We start from the raw sequence: 20,220 nt of genomic DNA on the forward strand, positions 1-20,220 counted from the left end.
AGTGGATTTGCTTGGAAGCTGGGATTCCTGCCTTCTGATGGGAGCTGAGCATCAGGCCTCCTTTCTGAGGCACCCTATGCAAAGCAGTGTCACTGGCAATTTTATTTCCCCCCCCTCCTCTTTAAAGAAAAAAAAAAAATGCAGTTTTTCTTTAGCTGATGGCTCTGCTGCTCGTTTGGGGATGAGTCAAAAATAGCATAAGGCTGCCCATATGCCAACTTCAGCAGCATAACCTGGCTCCTCAGACACTTCAGCAGCAGGGACTCCATGCTTCTCCATGTCCTCCCTGCCTGAAGGGTGCCAGGTTTCAGGTATAAAATAACTTGAAGTAAAAATGAGCTGAGAAATCGCTCTGATGGTAAGAACACGGTCTAGTTGGAATGAGGCTGCTTTTCCAAGAGCAGGTTAGATCAGATGAAGCTGTGGCTTTCTGTATGGTGCCTGTCTCTGCTCAGAGCTGACTAAAGGCTGTTTGTCCCAAGGCTGGCCTGAAAAGGACTCAGGTGTGGCCAGGCTGATGCTTGTGGACCATCAGTGTCCACCAGGACCATGTGATGGTCAGCTCAAAGCCATCACCAAGGGGTCTCCTGGCAGTCCATCCTCCAAGTCCCTATAGCATTTATCATCAAGGGACTTTTAATTTAATTTAGATCAGGGCATGTAAGTGTTTCACACTAGCAGGAGTTATGCCTGGAAAAGTTACAAGCCATTAAAGGAGCATTGTGTTTTTTTGTGTTGCTATGTTCCTCGTGTGTCTCTTCAGCTGTACGAATATCCCATCGACCTCCAAGGGAATGAGCTGCCCTTCCTGCGCAATCCAGACATCCTGGTGGGGGAGAATGACCTGACAGCCCTCAGCTACCTGCACGAGCCTGCGGTCCTGCACAACCTCAAAGTCAGGTTCCTCGAGTCCAACCACATCTACACCTACTGTGGTGAGTGTCCAGACCACACCTTCAGCTCCTGGGAGGTTCTGGGGACACAGAGAAACCACTTGAGACCACAAACCAGAGGCTGCAGTGCGAGGAGAGTCTGGGGGTGCTGGGTTTAGGGTGGATGGGAGGCTTGAGTGTGTGTCAACAGGATGTAAAACCAGAGATGTTTTTTGAGGGCTGCTGCAATGAACTTGCTGAGCTCATGGTCCACTTGCTCTTGGTGGGAACATGTTGTCAGATGAATTTGAGGCCAGCCTTGCACATGTGCTTGGCAGCCCCCACAGGGAAAATGCAGGACTTAAAAACCCAGTGAACAGCAGCATGCCAGACAGAGGGATCCTATAGGTTTTCCTCCAGAAAAAACTCAAAAAAACCTTCCAGTGCTGCCATTTCCTTCCTTTTCTTCATGGCTTTGGCAGTCATCTAACTCCTGAATTCAGAGCAGGAGGAGGGCAGGCGTGAACTTGGGTTTGTGAATTTTGGGGAGGGTGCCTCATCAAAGCTATTCAGGCCAGCAGTTACCTGTGGATGGACAGCAACAACTTGTGACTTTAAAAATTAGGAAGAAAGGAAGGAAGGCACCTCATAGAATACCAGACTTGTTTGGGTTGGAAGGGGTTTTTACGAATCATCTTGTTCCAACCCTCTGCCATGGGCAGGGACACCTTCCAGTGTCCCAGGCTGCTCCAAGCCCTGTCCAGCCTGGCCTTGGACACTGCAGGGATCCAGGGCCAGCCCCAGCTGCTCTGGGCACCCTGTGCCAGGGCCTGCCCACCCTCCCAGCCAGCAATTCCTTCCCAATATCCCAGCTGGGCCTGCCCTCTGGCACTGGGAAGCCATTGCCTGGCTGCTGTTAAAGCTGGTGTGTACAGCTGTGATGCTGCTGCAGTTTGGAAATGCTTGGCAGGAGGGAGATGACTTTTTAAAACAGTGGAAATATGTAGCCTCTGTGGCTCTTAGTAATGTTAACTTTCAGTATTTAATGATGTGTAGTACTGGATTACTGGCATAACTTGCAGCCTTTTGCAGGTGCACACGTGCCCTCAGTCACTCACAGGCCTGCTCTCACCCAAAATCAGTGAGGTTTTATGGGGGCAGCTTCTGATGAAGGTTGATGATCATCTCAAGTGCAGCATTAATGGAGATGCAGGTGCTTGGGCCGTGTAGGTTTAGCTGCAGAGCTGTGCCTGGCTGCAGCACAGCTCATGCTTTGGTTATAAAGTGGTTGAGAATGGCAGGAAGGTGCTTGCCTGAGGTGAAGAGAGCCCTTCAGCTTGGTTTGCATCGTGGTTTTGTTGAGTAAGGGAAAACTGGCGGGTGACCTGAGCAGAACTGGGAAGCCAAACAGGCAGGAGCAGGGCTCGGGGAGGTGAAGCAGCTGGGTCAATGTCCTGCAGGGGCAGGTGATGTGATAGTCACTGACCTTGCCCTTTCCTGGTGGGCTAATTCACACTCCTGGTGTTTGCTACAAGATGAGAGTTCCTGTGCTCCTGTAATTGGAGTGCGCCCGAGCCCTGAACCGCCTGGGAGCAGAACACTGGCCCCACAGCCAGGTGCTCCTGGAGCTCCTGGCAGGGACAGCTGAGACCTGTCTGACCTGAAACTCCTCAGAGGTGGAGCTTTGTCAGCAGCTGGGTGCAGAGCAGCTCCCTGGAGCCCACAGGGCTTGGCCGCTCATTAGCTCCCAGCTCACCGCCTCCTCCAGCACGCCCAGAGCTGGAGAGGAGGCAGGCATTAAAGCCTCAGAGCAGGCTCTGGCATTCCTTTCCAGTGATTTATGAATTGTAGTTTGATTTGGGTACATTCTTTGTTAGGTGTTTTTACTTGCAACTCATGCCAGGGGAAAACCCGGGATGTTTGTTTGGGTCTAGCAGAGCTTTGGTTGCACAGGAATTGCTTTTTTGTAGCGCTGGCTCGGGCTGTGTTGCTCTCTCCTCACCCCTCCTACAAAGACTGTCTTCACACAATGGAGATTATTGTATATTTTTGCTCTTCTCACCATTTTTGTGCATCTCCTTTGTAGCTGTACAGGGGCTTACTGCCCCGCTGTTGAAGGAGATACTGATATAAGAATTACGTGCCCTTCCCCATTCACTGGTCACCTTTCTTTGTTAACTCTCAATCACCATATTTCAAAAATCTTACTGAAGCAACTCCCACAAGCCCAGAAAGCCCTGAAATATCAACTCCTTGCTTGGTTGGTGACCTGCCTGCCTGTCTGCCTGCCCTCAGGTATCGTGCTGGTGGCTATCAACCCCTATGAGCAGCTGCCAATCTACGAGCAGGATGTCATCTACGCCTACAGCGGCCAGAACATGGGGGACATGGACCCCCACATCTTCGCCGTGGCCGAGGAAGCCTACAAGCAGATGGCCAGGTCAGTGGTGGTCCAGCCACGGTGGTTTGGGTCAAAAGTGGGCAAAGATGCTATTAAACATTCCAGATACTCAATGAAAGCAAAGTTGTGAAAGAGAGTGTGCTGGAGGTCAGGCATTTCTAATTAATTCTGCCTAATGACTTCATCCTGTGATTTCACCCACGCTGCTGGGCTGATGGGGATCCCTGTGGCCCTCAGGAACTCAGGGGTTCGGCGGGGATCCCTCTCCTGTTGCTTCTTGGATGAGTTTCCTGGAAGAAATCCAAACCACTCTGCAAATACCACGTTTAATAGCTTAGAGGAAACCACATTTCAGATGATTTGGTGAGATAATCAAACTAAATCCAGAAGCTAATGTTAGTTGTTGTTTTATGGAGACATTGTGATTTTGAGTTGGGTGGTGACTGGAAGATACTTGGAGATATTTATGGATCCCTCAAAGTGTCTTCACCAGATGGATATGGTGACAGTTTTACTTTATTTATTTCCATGCTTGTTGTGTTGCTGGGGACAAATGTAGGATTTTGTTCTTAACAAATAAGTCATGATCCAAAAGAGAATTGGAGAGGAAACTGAAAATTGTTGTACCAGGGATCATTTTATTATAGTTGTCAGGACTCACACAGTGTGTTCATGTTTGCTCGTGGATTAGCTGAGATTTTTGTACAGCCCTGGCTTTTAACAGCAAGAGTAAGCACTGAACCATTTTCCAAGGGTTGGAACCTGCTTTCTGCTGTGTCTGGGTTTTAGTGGTGAGTTAGGATGCATTTCTAATAAAAATGAGCCAGAGTTCGATCCAGAAATGCATCTGGAGGAGCCCTGCCATGGACAGGGAGAGGATGGATTGTACCCAAACCGAGTCCAGCCTTGCAGTTCACTCCTGCAAGTGCTTTGTGCTTTGGGAAAAACCGCTTTGAGAGGAGCTCAGGAATTTGGGGAGCTGCCTGTAAAGAGAGGAAGGCTTAGGATTTTGTCCTTGTGTAATTTCAAGCTGAGCAGCAAGCTGCATGGTTCATTTTAGGAGAGGCCAGGGTTTTGCTGACCAATGTGGACAGGACCTGTGGGTTTCCTAAGGCAAGTGTCTGAAATACAAGGCAGCAACTCGCTTTTCTGCTGAAGTTTGAGCTAGGGAGGACACACTGTTCCTGAGTAACTTTGCAGGCAGTGGGCTAACAGCTCTAGCCAGCAATGCTGGTCTCTGCTTTCCTCCCTGTCAGAGTAAAGCTACTTTTGACAGCAACTCGTAATGGATAACTGCTGTCTCTGGGTGGTTCAGACTGCTCTGTTTTCAAGGGAACAGGAAAATAACCACCTTCAGAGCTCTTAAGCAAGGTGCTCACTGCTCAATGCTCCTCTGGTGCTCTCTGTTTTGGGCTGTTATTATGGTAATTGCAGGCTTGGGTTCAAAAGAGGGTTTCAGACAGGGCTGAGAGGAGTTTGGGATGTGGATTATAGGAATCTACCTGGTTATTTGAAATGTGCCTTAAAATGTAGCACACTGAGTTTTAAGTCTGAGTGCTCCTGGAGGGGGTGTTGTGTTTTCTGCAGTTTGATCTGAGCTTTTCCCTCCACAGTGCTCCAAGATGGAGCTGTTGGAGCAGGGTGTGTGGATCACATAGCTCCTAGGTGATGGAAAAAGGGCATTGAAAAGGACTTCTTTTCGCCCTTTTTTCAGCTGAAATGCTGACTGTGTGGGATGCCTTGTGTCTGCAGCTCAGTCCTTTGGGGTGAGGTGGGATATGGCTTGTTAAAACTAAACTGGTGCAAAAATATCACTTGTTTTGCAGTTCAGCTTTTAAACAATTGGATTATGTCTGGTGCATCCTTATAGATCAGGAATAAAACTCAAGCCTGCCCTCTCAAAAGGTCAAACTTGCAAGGTGAGAGCAGGAGAACAGTCTGGCCAGTCTTGGGGTTTTGGAATATTTTATCTCCATTAGTGGCCCAGGGCACACAGGGAAGGTGCAGTGGAGGAGATTGAATGGGATTGAGTGGCTGGCAAGGGAAAAGGACACAAAACTTGAGACTTGTTGTTAAATGAGGAGGCCAATTAGATTTTTATTTCTCTGAGCTTCCAGGGCAGAGTGTGTACAGTTGGTGTGTACAAGTGGTAGTGACTTGCTCTTGTGCTTTCTCACTGCCTCAAGCTCAGTGCCCAAGAGATGGAGGGAGAAGGAGGCTCCTCCACAGGTGGCTGTGTGACATCCTCTGTTTGCTTTTGTCCTGTCATCGGCCTATTTAAAAGGAAAAAAAGAAAAATTAAAAAAAGGAAAAAAAAAATGAAATATGGATGGGCTATACAAGGGGGCTGCAGAGGGTGTGTAACAACACCTGATCCCTTTTTTGAGTCAGAATTGTTCCTAAAGCGCCTACAATGGATTCAGTGTGTATTAGAACTCCCCTTTAAGTTTGAGCTTTTCACAAAGAGGATGATTTTGCAGTGCTTGCATGTGAAACAGCTTAAACAAAAAACCCAAATAAAACAAAAAAAGGCAAGTGATTAAAATTCATATGTGACATCCTCTTAATTTTTACAGTGACCAGCTCTTTAGAAACTCCCCAGATACCCAGTGTGGGACTAAACACACTCAATTCACTGAAACAGCGTTGTTTCAAACAAAATGAGCAGCATGGAGTTAGTTTGGTCCAAGTGTTGCTGTGGTGGAGTCAAGTGTTGGATGGTGGAAGGAGGAATCATTTAGTGATTATTAGTGGCTGTGGGTTGGAAGCAAGGAGTGCCTTGGGACATGGATTGCCTGCAGGGCAGTGCAGGCACCTCCTCTGGTCAGGGTCCTGTCCTGGGGAGGTGCAGGGGGGTTAGGAGTTTTCAAAAGGTGTTTGCCCTCTTGGGAGAAGCATGAAAGCTGTGCCATGGTCCCACTGAGAGCCAGCACAGCCGCTGATGTCCTGGCTGATTCTTGCTTTTCTCGCAGAGGAACAAAAGATCCCTTGTGTGCCCACATCCTGGCTCTAATTTCCGTGTGTGTCATCGCTCTGGGCAGGAGCCTGGAGTCTGGCAGAGATTCCCTCTTGAAAACCTGCATTTCTGCTGCAGTCAGCCTGACCTGAGCAGCACATGTTTCACACTGCTCTGTGCTGGGACAGCTCTGGGCCCCTCAGCACAGGAGAGACACCGAGGGGCTGGAGCGTGTCCAGGGCAGGGAACGGAGCTGGGGAAGGGGCTGGAGCCCCAGGAGCGGCTGAGGGAGCTGGGAAAGGGGCTCAGCCTGGAGAAAAGGAGGCTCAGGGGGCCCTTGTGGCTCTGCACAAGTCCCTGGCAGGAGGGGACAGCCGGGGGGGTCGGGCTGTGCTGCCAGGGAACAGGGACAGGAGGAGAGGGAACGGCCTCAGGCTGGGCCAGGGCAGGGACAGGGGGGACAGCAGCAGGAATTTCTCCATGGAAAGGGGGGTCAGGCCTTGGAACTGCCCAGGGAGGTGTTGGAATCCCCATCCCTGGAGGTGTCTGAGGAAGGTCTGGACATGGCACCCAGAGCTCTAGAGTGGTGACAAGGTGGGGATTGGGCACAGATTGGACTCCATGGTCTTGGGAGAGCTTTTCCAGCCTTAGAGAGTCCATGATTCATGTTCTGACCCCTGTCCCTCCCTATGAATGTGACCCACTAGTTGTTGCCAGCTCCATGGAGGAAGTTTGGGTGGAGACAGTGCAGCACCAGCTTCCCCCTTTGGGAGCTTTAGGTGTATTTTTAGTTAGATATGCCCCATCTTGTTTGCAGTCCATTTTAATTCTTCCCAGTTCAACTTGGTGGTGGATCACTGTGTTTTCACATTATGCTGGGCAGAGTCTATTAGAAAAATCACTACAGTGGATATATTTGTGTGACTTTTCTGTCTTTGACCCTTGTCTCTTCCTTTTGTACCAGCTGGGTTCGTTCTGGGCACAAGCCAGGAGTTGCTAGTCCAAGTAAGGTTTCCTAATGCTTTTGGGTTTGGTGAGGTTTTTTTTTTCCCTTTGGTGTTTTTTGCTTTGTTTTGGTTTTGCTGCTGTTGTTTTGTGCTGGTTTGTTTGTTGTTTTTTTGGTATGTGTTTGCTTGTTTATTTATTTGTTTATTTAAAACCCATGCATTGAACTTAATAACGTACAGAATTGAGCAGCACTAGGTGAGAGAGGCATGTGCTGTGGGAAGTGGAGCAGAGGAATGGGCCCTCCAAAGGCTGTCAAACATGTCTCAAAAGCAGGGAGCAGGTAGCAGAGGTGATCATTGCATAAATCAGATACTGAAGGTATTTCCAACCCCTTCTGTGTGTTCTCTGTGTGGGACCTCTGGGTCTGGCTGTGGTAGGAGTGTTGTCTCCCTGGTGTCTCCTGAGCTGGGGTGACATTGCAGCAGCCCACAAGTCAGGCAGTGGACACAAAGCAAGTCCAGAGTTCAGCTCTAACCCTGGCAGAAATCTCAGATGGGAAAAGGGCTTGTGAAAGCCTCCTGGGAAGTGCATGGGCTGGCTCAAGTGCCATGGACTTTATTCCCTGCCTGATGCTTTCACAGATGCATCCCTGCAAAGCTGTTCCATGTGGCCAGGCAAAAACATCTTGGGTCAGTTTCACATGAAACTGCTAAGTCTGAACTGCAGAACGTTGTGATTTTCTGCCAGGAGATGGAAGGGCTCTGCAGACCTTACCTGCCCCTTGCAAAGTCAGTGGGAAGGCACTTGTCCTGGTGACCTGTTGGTTAGACTGCAGTTTCCTCCTCCCCAGCATGAGGATCTGCTCACAGTGTTGTTGATAGTTCTTGCAGAAGAAATAAAATAAGAAATGCAGGAGTGATTTGATGGATGAGCTCAGCTTCTTCGTGTCTTGTCTGAACTGCAGCTCTGTGGGTACCAGGTAACCCCTGGTGTCTGCAGTTCCAACCGGGCTCAGCATCTGTTGTGTAATTCCTGAATCGTAAATTGTACGGAAATAGGGTTTCTCCTCCCATCAGCCCCACTGCCCACACGCTGCTTCTGTCACCACGCGCTCAAACACTTGGAGTGCAGGCAGGTAACTCTGTTTAGCAGTGGCTTTCCATTTTTATTGGAAGTTAGTACACTGCACTGTCAAAAATCACTGCTCCCTGCAGCCTGGGGGGGAAATGTTTGTGTCCTGCAGAGAGGCAGGTGCCACTGGGGCTGCCTGAGGTGACCACTGCTCCCTTTTCTGCTGTGGGGGGCAATGCTGGAGCTGGAAAAGAGCAGAAATTGCTGCAACAGCCCTGCACACAAGCAAATGGACTCAGGGTGGGGTATGGGCACGGTGGGGGATGTCCTTTCATAGCACTTCAGATTTCAAGCTTTTACAGGAGGATTTAAAGCTGTACAAAGAGGGAGCAGATAGGAGTTAAAAGAGAGATTAACCCCCGACAGAGATGCAAGGGGAATCAGACTGGCACAGTAAATAAGGCTGAATCCTGTGTTACATTAAAGGCAGGGGAGGGTTTAGTCTCCAGGGGAATGAGGCTGGCTGGGGGCTTGCAGAGAGCTGTGGGGCTGACCTGTGCTGCAGCTCACCAGGGCTGTGCAGCAGGGATCATCCCAGAAATAAAGCTCTGCTCCAAAAAGAGAACCAGAAGAAAAATGACTCAGGAGCCTTGAATTTAGGAAGTTGCAAAACTGAGGGTGTTCTCTTCTGCTTTGGGTTAAAACTGGGATAGGGATGAGGGGAGAAGGTATTGCAAGAGCTATCCCATGAATGTGCTGGTTGTCATAAAGTTCCTTTACCTTTAAGAAAGTTAAAGTTGCTGGGGTCTCCTGGGAGTCTTTTCTCTTGACCAATTATCGGTCATTGCTGAGAATTGACAGCAGTTTTAGCCATTGAAAAGTAAAATCAACTCGTGAACCCCACCTTAAAGTGTACACCCAGAAGTCTGTGGTGCTCCTTTGTTTTTCCTGACTGTAAAGCGTGGCGGAGCTCCGGCTGGCCTCCGGTTCTCTGCCCAAGCCATGTGGCCGGGCAGGGGCCGGGCCGGGGCCGAGCCGGGCCCGCCGCGTCTCTCGTCTCCCGGCCGGGAGATGAGGCTTGCCCCGAGCTAGGTCGGGCTGGGCCGGGCTCGGCCCGATCTCTGGTTCAGCTGGAGGTTTTGCTGTAACTACATTCACTAGAAAACTGCTGAGTGAAAGAAGAAAGAAACTCTGAGCCTGCAGCAAGCAAAGACAGAGACCACGCTCTCTGAAAGCAGCTATGAAGAACTTTCCAGCGCAGACGGCTCTAGCTCCTGTTTAGCAGAGATCACCGAACCATCTACAAAAAGCTTGAGCAAGATTTTAACTCTTTCTTATCCAGATGAGACTTGCGGATTAATCTTTTCATCCAGAGAGAGAAAAGGAAAGTAATCAACATGAAAAGAGACTTTATAAACTACTAGTGGCAAGAAAGAAAAGAGACTTCAAGAAAGGTAGAGAATTAAGGAGATGCTTTAATTAAGCTGAAATATCTTTCTGTTAAAACTATGGAAATGGACAATGAAGTCTTGAGAAAAACCCCTTTAATTCATAATAGAGTATGGAGAGGAATAAGGTGTTCAAAGTGTAAATTTAAGTAATAAGTGAAGTAATTGTGGTATAGTGAAGTGCTGAGAAATTTGAAGCCTTGAGAGGCAATGAGAAAAACTGTTTCTTAGTGAAGCTCACAGAAGCAGATGAAGAATACTTTTTTGCCTTTGACTAACTTATCCTTAAAAATGCTATCTTCAAACTCATGACCCATAACACATTTCAGAGTGATGTGGAATGGGAGGGGTGGGCTTTAATAACAGTAGCTCTGAGCAGCTGATATCAGAGAAACGAGAAACTATAACAAAAATAGTTTTCTTGTGACAAACTCCATAAATTAACAGAAAGGAACTTCTGTTTCTCTACAGAAATTGAGGAAAAGACTATGAAAAGAATTAGAACTGTTTAAACCATCAAAATTATACAGTTTTTGTCTCTGTTGTCATGTAAACAAAAGAATAGTGAGCAGTGAGAAATGAAAAGGTTTTTTCTAAAAGTTTATTCTGGTGTTCTTATTCTTGTAGTTTGTCAATAAACTCCTCTTTATTCCTTTTAAGTTTTATACCTGGTTTGCTCTTATTTTAATCCATATCTCACAGCAGAAAAATAATAATTCTTCTTTCCCCCTTGTTTGTTAATTACTGGTTCAAAACCACGACATTTCTTGGTGGAGAAATGCGGGCAATCAAAATTAGCAAATCTAGACCACTACATTAATAGTGTTACTGTGAGATAAAAGGTTAATTAAGAGCAAAACATAATTGTCTTAAGTTTATATATAGCAGTGATAATAAAAGTCTAGGGGTGGAAAATAGTGAATGTTCTGTTTCTTCTTTTCTGTCAATTTATTGTGTTAAGTTGTATATTAAATATAATTGATAATTTTTTAGGTGAGGGTTCACAAGTTGAAGGGGTGGAATGTCATAAAGTTCCTTTACCTTTAAGAAAGTTAAAGTTGCTGGGGTCTCCTGGGAGTCTTTTCTCTTGACCAATTATCGGTCATTGCTGAGAATTGACAGCAGTTTTAGCCATTGAAAAGTAAAATCAACTCGTGAACCCCACCTTAAAGTGTACACCCAGAAGTCTGTGGTGCTCCTTTGTTTTTCCTGACTGTAAAGCGTGGCGGAGCTCCGGCTGGCCTCCGGTTCTCTGCCCAAGCCATGTGGCCGGGCAGGGGCCGGGCCGGGGCCGAGCCGGGCCCGCCGCGTCTCTCGTCTCCCGGCCGGGAGATGAGGCTTGCCCCGAGCTAGGTCGGGCTGGGCCGGGCTCGGCCCGATCTCTGGTTCAGCTGGAGGTTTTGCTGTAACTACATTCACTAGAAAACTGCTGAGTGAAAGAAGAAAGAAACTCTGAGCCTGCAGCAAGCAAAGACAGAGACCACGCTCTCTGAAAGCAGCTATGAAGAACTTTCCAGCGCAGACGGCTCTAGCTCCTGTTTAGCAGAGATCACCGAACCATCTACAAAAAGCTTGAGCAAGATTTTAACTCTTTCTTATCCAGATGAGACTTGCGGATTAATCTTTTCATCCAGAGAGAGAAAAGGAAAGTAATCAACATGAAAAGAGACTTTATAAACTACTAGTGGCAAGAAAGAAAAGAGACTTCAAGAAAGGTAGAGAATTAAGGAGATGCTTTAATTAAGCTGAAATATCTTTCTGTTAAAACTATGGAAATGGACAATGAAGTCTTGAGAAAAACCCCTTTAATTCATAATAGAGTATGGAGAGGAATAAGGTGTTCAAAGTGTAAATTTAAGTAATAAGTGAAGTAATTGTGGTATAGTGAAGTGCTGAGAAATTTGAAGCCTTGAGAGGCAATGAGAAAAACTGTTTCTTAGTGAAGCTCACAGAAGCAGATGAAGAATACTTTTTTGCCTTTGACTAACTTATCCTTAAAAATGCTATCTTCAAACTCATGACCCATAACACATTTCAGAGTGATGTGGAATGGGAGGGGTGGGCTTTAATAACAGTAGCTCTGAGCAGCTGATATCAGAGAAACGAGAAACTATAACAAAAATAGTTTTCTTGTGACAAACTCCATAAATTAACAGAAAGGAACTTCTGTTTCTCTACAGAAATTGAGGAAAAGACTATGAAAAGAATTAGAACTGTTTAAACCATCAAAATTATACAGTTTTTGTCTCTGTTGTCATGTAAACAAAAGAATAGTGAGCAGTGAGAAATGAAAAGGTTTTTTCTAAAAGTTTATTCTGGTGTTCTTATTCTTGTAGTTTGTCAATAAACTCCTCTTTATTCCTTTTAAGTTTTATACCTGGTTTGCTCTTATTTTAATCCATATCTCACAGCAGAAAAATAATAATTCTTCTTTCCCCCTTGTTTGTTAATTACTGGTTCAAAACCACGACACTGGTGTAAGATCTCAGGGATTGCTTTTCTTCTCCCAAGGTGATACATAGAAAAAAAATAAATTGGGAGACACTCTAGGAAATGTTTCCCAAGAACAGGAGGAGAGACCCTCTGGTCTTGCTTGCTATGGGAGAGGACAGACATGCTCGGGGGATAAGTGGCCAACTAATGAACTTTTTTAAAATGTAATTTTTCTTTTTCTTTTTGGCAATTTAGAATAAGGCCTGTGATATTTGCTAGCAGATTTAATAATAAATGAGACATCCCTTATAGAAAAATCATAAATACTCATAAATGGGACAGAACTGGCATGGGAAAGCGTACGGTAGAGAAAGGCCAGTGCCTTACTGAGAGTAATGAGCGTGTGTGTGTGAAATATCACTGACCAGGAAGGAGGGATTATAGCCTACATCCAGCATATAACTACTCCTGTGATGCAGGAGAGCTGTGGGAGCTCTGAGGGGACACAGCTGTAACACCAAGCGTCATTAAACATTCAAACCAGCATTTATGAGAAGCATAATTTCATCAGAGCCCAAAGACTTGTGACTGGCCTTGCCCACCTCCCAGTCACTGCTTGCCCCACCCCACATCCTCCGTGAACTTCTGGAGGTCTCGGGATGGGGAACCCAGAGCGTGGTTTCTGAAAATCCCTTTCTGGGGTTTTCCTGATGTTCGTCAGCTGTAGTTAGTCAGGTGGTAGTGTGGGACTGTTCCAAGCAGCAGTAGCTTGGGATGGTGGTCAGTCAGAAGGACCGTCTTTCTGGGACTGGCCTGGGGTGGAAGAACAGCTGGCTTGTCGTCCTGGTGTGCCAAAGCTGATCTGCTGGCACAGCATCCCACGGTTCCTTCCTGTGTGTGGTCCTTTTTTGGGAGGACGCAGTCCCAAGCCTCCTCCCTCTGCAGTGCTCCAGCAGCTTGCAGGTGGCCTGGGCTGGAGCCAGGGATGCTCTGTGGTGAGATCCCGGCACAGAAAAGAGCATCAGGGTGCCAGAGAGCCAAGGAAGCTGGCCGGGTGCGTGTTTTGCTGTCGTTGGGAACAGCACACAAAAGAATTGCTGACCTGGTTTCTGTGAGGCCGAGGAGCTTGTGTTCCTCCCCGACGGGGTGTGCAAAGCGTCAGTCCTGCGAGGAGGTCATCCAGGCTGGGGACAGCTCAGGATTTCACAGAGACTTGGAGCTCTAAGGATTTTCTCTGCTGCTGGAGGGGCGTTTCCAGCCTGAACGTTTCCAGCATGAAGTGTTTGGGGGAGAAGGGGCATTAGTGGGTTGGGGCCTATGGCTCCTGCAGTGGCAGCGCCTCATGGAAGCGCCCTGACCTCTGCAGGGATGATGTGATCTGCTCCGTGGGGTCTGGTCTCGGCGTTAGGAGGGCTGGGTTGATGAGTGTTGAACCGTGTGGGGCAGAGGGAGCAGCCTTGCCCCGCCGAGCTGGCGGTGAGGCTGCGCAGGAAAGGTTAGTGCTGCACCTTGCCTGCTCTCCAGGCATCGTGCTGCCTGCTCATCCTCCTCCATTCCAGGCCAAACTGCTGCTTCTAGGCCTTTTTTCCAGCAGCTGAGACGTTGAAGACCATGTTTTCTCTCTGGCTCCTTGCTGAAACCCAGGGGTGTGAGGGCAAATGGGCTGTGCAAGGTGGATCCTGGGGAAAGCATCGCCCCCAGTACTCCTCAGAGTCATGGAATATGTCAGGCTGGAAGGGGTCCATCAGGACAGCCAGGTTCAACTCAAGTCCTCCTCTTTGGAATCCAACTCTTCCTTTGTGACCAGAGTGGATTTTGAATCATCAGATGTATTCTACATCTGATGTGGATGTAGACTGTTGGTAAAAACAGTGTTATTTTCCCCCACTGGTATGTGCCTCTGTATCAAGAGCTATCCCTATTAAAAAAGAAATTATCCATGTTAAATGAGTTTTCTGTGTAAAAAACAGAAGGACCAAAAAAAGGTTGTATAGGTTGTGTAAAAATAATATAAATATATTAAATATGTATATAGAATCCATATATATATATAAAATCCATTCAATTTATGAAAGATACGGTGTAAATAATGACCCAAATGAATGTGTAGCTTATGAAAATCTGTCCTTGTAGTGCTGCTGGCTTCTGCAGCTGCAGCATGGAATGTGCATTTGCAGCTGATATTTGAGAATGCAAACAGAAAACAAGTTCTTAAACATTCTTGTTCAAGTGGATGAAAAATCTCTTCTTGGGTTTCTCTGAGGGAAAAGTGTAACTGCCCCTAAGTTGTGGCTTTCTGTTTGCTTCGAGTGACGATGCCAGGGATTCTAAAAACCCAAATTAAATAAATACAAAAATAAATAAACAAAATAATAAATAAAATAATAAATAAAATAAATAAAAGAAGCTGCTGCCACTCTCAACAGTGATGCTGCTCCAAATTCCAGTTATCCCACAGAAATGGGAACAACTCCTGGCTTCAGATACTGTTCCAGAGATGTCTTTTCTTTGTTACAATGCTACAACACTGATTTTTACCTCTGGAGTGCAACTTCTGTTTGTTCATTTGAAAGTAGACTTGTACTGCCTCAGTTTTTCATCACTGTCATTAGCACTTGCGCAATGCAATCCAGTGGTAATTAAATTAATGCACTTTCTATATTTCTAACAACACAGTGCAGTGTTGAGAATGAGCTATGCTCATTCTTAGCCTTTGCAGCACTGTCAATAGAAGAATGCATCGGGGCTTTTGTGGGTGTTCTCACTGTGGTCAGGCTCAATTCAAACTGCAGTACTTAAAGGATTTTTAATCTTCAGATTGCTTTATGAACGCTAATCCTCCAAGCAACCTGAAAGAAGTAGGTTAAATATGATTTCCATGGTGGAGAGACTTACTGACTTGTTCCGCCACACAGAGAATTAGTGTCAGATCTGGGATTAAAGTGAGTGACCCCTGACAATTATTCACAGGGTCTGCCTTCATTTATTCCAGATCCTTTTCCCTCTTGGAGAAGCTGTGTTTTTAGTGCAACTGGTTTTGCTCCCGCTGCAGAGGCCAGGATGAAGTTGTGCAGTTAAGCTGCTTGTGCCAATGGTGATTTTCTGAAGGGATGACTATGGAAACAAATCCTAGATGTTCCAGGTCCCTTCCCATGGGTTTGGATTACTGCTTTAAAGAAAGCTGTCTTTGGAAAAAATCTGACTGGTATATGTCTGGCAAAGATTTGGGGTATAAATTTCTTCAAATACTGTTTTCAAGCAGTGTTGCTGAAGGCTGAGGATGTAAATATCTGCACTGAGGTGTCCCCTGTCTCCTCCGTCTCAGGCAGAGGGGTGATGAGAACCATCCCTGCATTCAAACCCTTTTTTATTGCAGTGGCTTTTTCTGAAGTGAAGGTTTTTCAGGGGCGTTCTGCCCTGGCTTAGATAAAGTGATGGGAGCTGCACGTGGAAAGACGGAGCAGTGCTGCACCTCTGATTGCTCTGATGCAGTGGAGAGCTGTGTCCAGCTGGGCAGCTTGGGGTGTGGATGCTTCTCCACACTTCTCCAGGCTGTTTGGAGGCTCCTCTGAGGGCAGCAGTGTGAAGGGTTGACTGCTGGCTGCTTAAACAGGCAGGGAAATGTATTCCCTTGATGTGAAGGCTGGTAATTAGCAGCCAGTGTTAATCAGCAAAAGAATCTGAAGTTCTCTTTCTCTTCAAAGCCAATTGACTTTTGTTTGCTTTGGGCAGCACCTTTAGATGTTGTCTTTAAAAAATGGTATCTATTAGACTTTTAGAGTATACATAAAGAAGGAATTGTTACAGGTTGCCCAGAGCAGCTGCCTCATCCTTGGAAATGTCCAAGGCTGAGTTGGACGGGGCTTGGAGCAACCTGGGATAGTGGAAGGTGTCCTTGTTCATGGCCTTTACTAGATGGCCTTTAAAGGTCCTTCTGAAGCCTAGCAATTAAATTATTCCATTTCTCATGTGTTGTAAAAGCACCAGTGACTCCCTCTTAGTTTTGCTGGGCTGGGGACCGCACCCATCTCTCACTGTGTGTGGTCTTGAGGGGCACTGCTCTTAACGTGGCAAATACCTGCAGAAAGGTATGTTAGCCCCCTCCAAAGCACCTCTGTTGCCTCTTGCATTGAAGAAACCGTTCTGGATCATGTTCTGGTTGGACTTCTGCTCCTTGATGGCTCTCTTAGCCTCTCTGATGGGTAGTGGCTGTAGCCTGGCTGGTGGTGTTGGTTTTCCAGCCTGAGCATCGTGTGAGCTGTGTGCCACGGGGAGAGAGGAGCCCTGATGCACTTTGTGGCAGCATACAGGAGCTGTGGTGGCAGCCCTGAGGTGCACAGGAGCCCCCCCAGCCCCAGGAGGAGATGGGGCAGCACTGCCACGCTGTAGCAGAGGCAGGTTTCACCCGTAAACACTTCACTTTATCCAGGCTCTTTTTAATAATAGTTTTCTCCTGTGCTGGCACTGCCAAAATGGAATGTACTTTAAGCAGCCATGTTGCACACTGTGCCTCCATGGTGGCCAAACATTTCAGTGTTTTTTATTCCACACTGAACACAAACACCTCCTGCCTGGCTTTAACTATTTCTGCCGCCTGAGCATCCTGTTTGCTGCCAGCTGCTCCACAAAGCTCATCGATCTTCCCCTGCTGGCACCAGCAGTTGGTTAACTTGTACAATGAAGAAGGGAAAGGCTCTGCAGCCTTTATTCTTGAAGGCTTTTATTCCTGAGGTTCGAAAATGAATGTCTGAACATGCATTATCCACCAAAAAAAACCCCGGAAGAGACACATTACTGCAATTGCAGGTTGAGTGGCCTGCTAAGAGCAACTTTCTTTTCATTTTATGTTACTGATATAATCCAAAAGTTTTTTTGTGCCACAGAGAGCTTACCTGGCCCACTTCATATTGCAGCACTTCAGCCATTAGGGCAAATTCTTGAGGAACTCTGGAAAAATGGGACCTGGCAGAGTGGCTGCAGTAGTAGTAAATTGTGTTGGCCATAGTTTTGTCACTAGGCTCAGTGTCTTTTGGCAAATGTCTGTTTAAAAAGTGACAAGCCAGACGGGAGGGATAAAGCACTCAGAATGCCACTTAAAGGCATTTTTGTGGTGGGGTCTGAAGCCCAGGGGATCTGTGGGTCTGGGCTGGTCCTTAGGGCTGAGCTCTCAGGTGGGCTGGTCTCTGCCTTCCCCAGTCTGGCCCACCCCAGTAGCTGCTAATAGAGAAATTGTGAATCTTAAATAGAAGAAAAATGGGTTACCAACTACTACCTTGCAGCAGCGTTGTCTGGGTGCCAAGTAATGCATCTTGGAGATTTTGGCATCATTTAGCTGAAGACTCACTCCCAGACTGGTGGAGCTTTTATCTTACGGCTTTAAGAGAAAAGCATCAGGGAAATGTTATCTAAAATGTGCCACTTGGGCCATACCTGTCATGAAGAGTAGGGTGGGAAACAGTAATTCTGAGGTAACTTTTAGACAAGTGTAGCTCTAAGCCATGCCAGCTTTGCATTTGCAAACTCCTTTTGCAGGGATTTTGGTGGTCACCTCTCCCTTCTGCTTCTCCCTCACCTCTGACCAAGGACAGCCTGTTCATTCACCCTTGCAGCCCATGTCAAAGCCTCTGCTCCTTTCTTGGCAGCTGACAGGAATTTTGTCTGTTGGATCCTGCTGATGGCCAGTGTGGGATTTCACTGATGGAGCAGGAGGTTGTCCACGGGTCACTGAACCGTGGATCCACTGAGGATCTAAGACCAAGTCCAGATGTCAGCCAGCACCACCAGCATGTTCACCATCACCATGTCCTCAAGTGCCACATCCACACTTTGTTTGAACACTTCCAGGCATGGGGACTCCATCACTTCCCTGCAGCATGTGCTGGGGCTTTCACCTGGAAGAAATTTTTCCAGATATCCAATCTAAGCTTTCCCTGGCAGAGCTTGAGGCCATTTCCTCTCCTTCTTTCACTTTTTCCCTGGAAGGAGGGACTGGCAACCCACCTCACTGAGGATGGTCAAAGCATGGTGGGGAGTTCCAATGAGAGTTCAGTCAGAAGTAAACCACTACCAGGAACCGCTGCTGTGGGTTCATCCAGCTCCCTTTTGGGGCTGGGGCTGAGTTTCCCTTCCCCTCTGTGGAGCTGGCACTGTTTTTCCCCTGCTGGCTGCCCATGCCTGGTGGCTCGTGCTGCCAGGAGAGGTTTGTTGCGCACCTGTGGAAGTCCGAAGGTGTGAGACTGCACATTGGCAGCCCCGTGCCTGGATGCTGCCAGCTGGCTGTGGGAGAGCCTGGGTGGCTTTGCCAAGGCCTGCTGAGGGCACCACGCTGTGACTTAGCAAGAGCAGGCTGTCCCCACCCGGGATGAGTCACTGGGAGCAGGGGCTCTGGGATGCTGGCTGCCTGGCCGAGGGCGTGCTCCACTCACAGCCCGTGTTTCTGCACCACTGCCGGGTTGCTGGGCTGTTGGAGGCTCCTCTTGCCTTCCTGTTGGTTGGTACCCAGGAGAGCTAGCTGGCTGGGGGATGGATTAAGATACACTTTGTGAACAGGTGTCTGAAAAGTAGAGGGAGCTGGAAATTATCTTGTCAGTCTGCTGCTGCTGAAAGCGTCTCAAAGTCATGGTTTACACCAAAACGTTACATGTGACTTGGCTGAGGTTTTTTTTTCTCAAACCAATTACCTTGAGCCTAGAAGGAATTAAGATGTCTGTGCTTGACAGTGGAGGGAAGTAATGGTGTGGTGTGTCTGTTGGAAGTGAAAAAGGGGTGTATGGCAATCATTTAGCCTCTGTCCTCATCTGGTATAAACTTGAACTGAATATCTTAAATTGAAATGTGTTTTGATGCTGTTTCCTGATGTCAAGAGAACTGAAAGGTATAAATTTATTGTTGTTCTTGTGTATGGGATTTTCTGTGCCTTCTTTCAGCTGTGATTCATGAAAGCCAGGGCAGAGTCTGGGAAGCTTAAGTTGATCTTACTTAAAAACACACTCAATTACGTCCTTACAGCTTACCCAAGAGCTTGGGTATATTGGGAGCTTATAGAAAATCCTGCAGTGAAAACTCTGCCCTTCCCAAAGTCTGCAGCCAAATTGCAGAGGTGCTGGGTTTGCTGTGTGCTGATGAAGCCCTGGGGAGTGAATCCCACTGCAGCAGAGGCGCCTGGCCCTGGAGCCAGCAAATCTTTGGGATTGTTCTAAATTGAAAATGTAGTTCAATTTAGATCTTCTCTTACTGCCTTGGCCCTTTCTTTGCCTTGCAGCTCAAGCATGCTAAAGAGATTAATTATTGGGATGTATCTGGTGGGTACCATGCTGGGAAGGACCAGCTATTTCATGGTGACTTGTGCAACGGGTTTTGTGTGAATGATTAATTTAGCACGTGGAAAAAGGCATTTGGAAGAGTTTGTGCTCTGTGCAAAGCTCAAGAGCCGTGTAAGATGGTGTACCCTCAGCTTCTCCATGCAAAGTCCTGTGCCTCAGAAGCACCTGGTGAAGTACCTCTGCATTTCAGATCAGTCACGGGATTTAGGGATGAGATGCTGGTGTGAGGAGTCTGATGTCAGACGTGCTTTATATTGTTGTTGTCAAAGTTCTAACCAGATGTTGGGAGTTGTGTGAAAATACTGATACTCATATAATTGCATAGAGAACCAAGTGGCTTCTTCTGTCTCACAGTTTTAGGATGCTTGACTTTACAGTTCCAGTGTTTTTAATGTTTTTTGAGTGTAGAGGAATCTTTTAAAAGCAAGTGTCACAAGTCGACCGTGTTTTAATGAGCAAAATCTCAAATGCTTGGGTGAAGGAGCTGGGGGAGGGAATTAAATACACAGTATTAGGAGCTGATACTCAGCCAGTGCCTTTAATAGTTGTCCAGACAAATGTCCAGCAGCAGAGGTTGGGTGTTGCTGTTGGTAAGAAATGGGTAAGAAACTTTCCAGAGTCTCAGGATGAAGGAGGCAGCGAGGCTTCATGCAGGGCTCAGAGCTCACTGTCTCTGCAGTCCTCTGGAGATGTTCTGGAGATGTTGAGTGTCCTTCATGTCTCCTCTGGGAAGTGTCATGGTTGTGTGTTATTATTCACTGTTACTTTC

General features: G+C 47.0%; 1 protein-coding gene across 1 annotated transcript in view; it reads left to right on the forward strand.

Moving 5' to 3' along the window:
* MYO5B (myosin VB) overlaps positions 1 to 20,220 on the forward strand; it is a 145,804-nt gene that overhangs the window by 29,217 nt on the left and 96,367 nt on the right. The window contains exons 3-4 of the mRNA XM_058827205.1: positions 764 to 935; positions 3,168 to 3,312. Of these exons, the coding sequence (XP_058683188.1) occupies positions 764 to 935; positions 3,168 to 3,312 (317 nt within the window). The remainder of the gene's footprint in view (positions 1 to 763; positions 936 to 3,167; positions 3,313 to 20,220) is intronic.

This window comes from Poecile atricapillus, chromosome Z (assembly GCF_030490865.1).
Source record: "Poecile atricapillus isolate bPoeAtr1 chromosome Z, bPoeAtr1.hap1, whole genome shotgun sequence".
NCBI lineage: Eukaryota > Metazoa > Chordata > Aves > Passeriformes > Paridae > Poecile > Poecile atricapillus.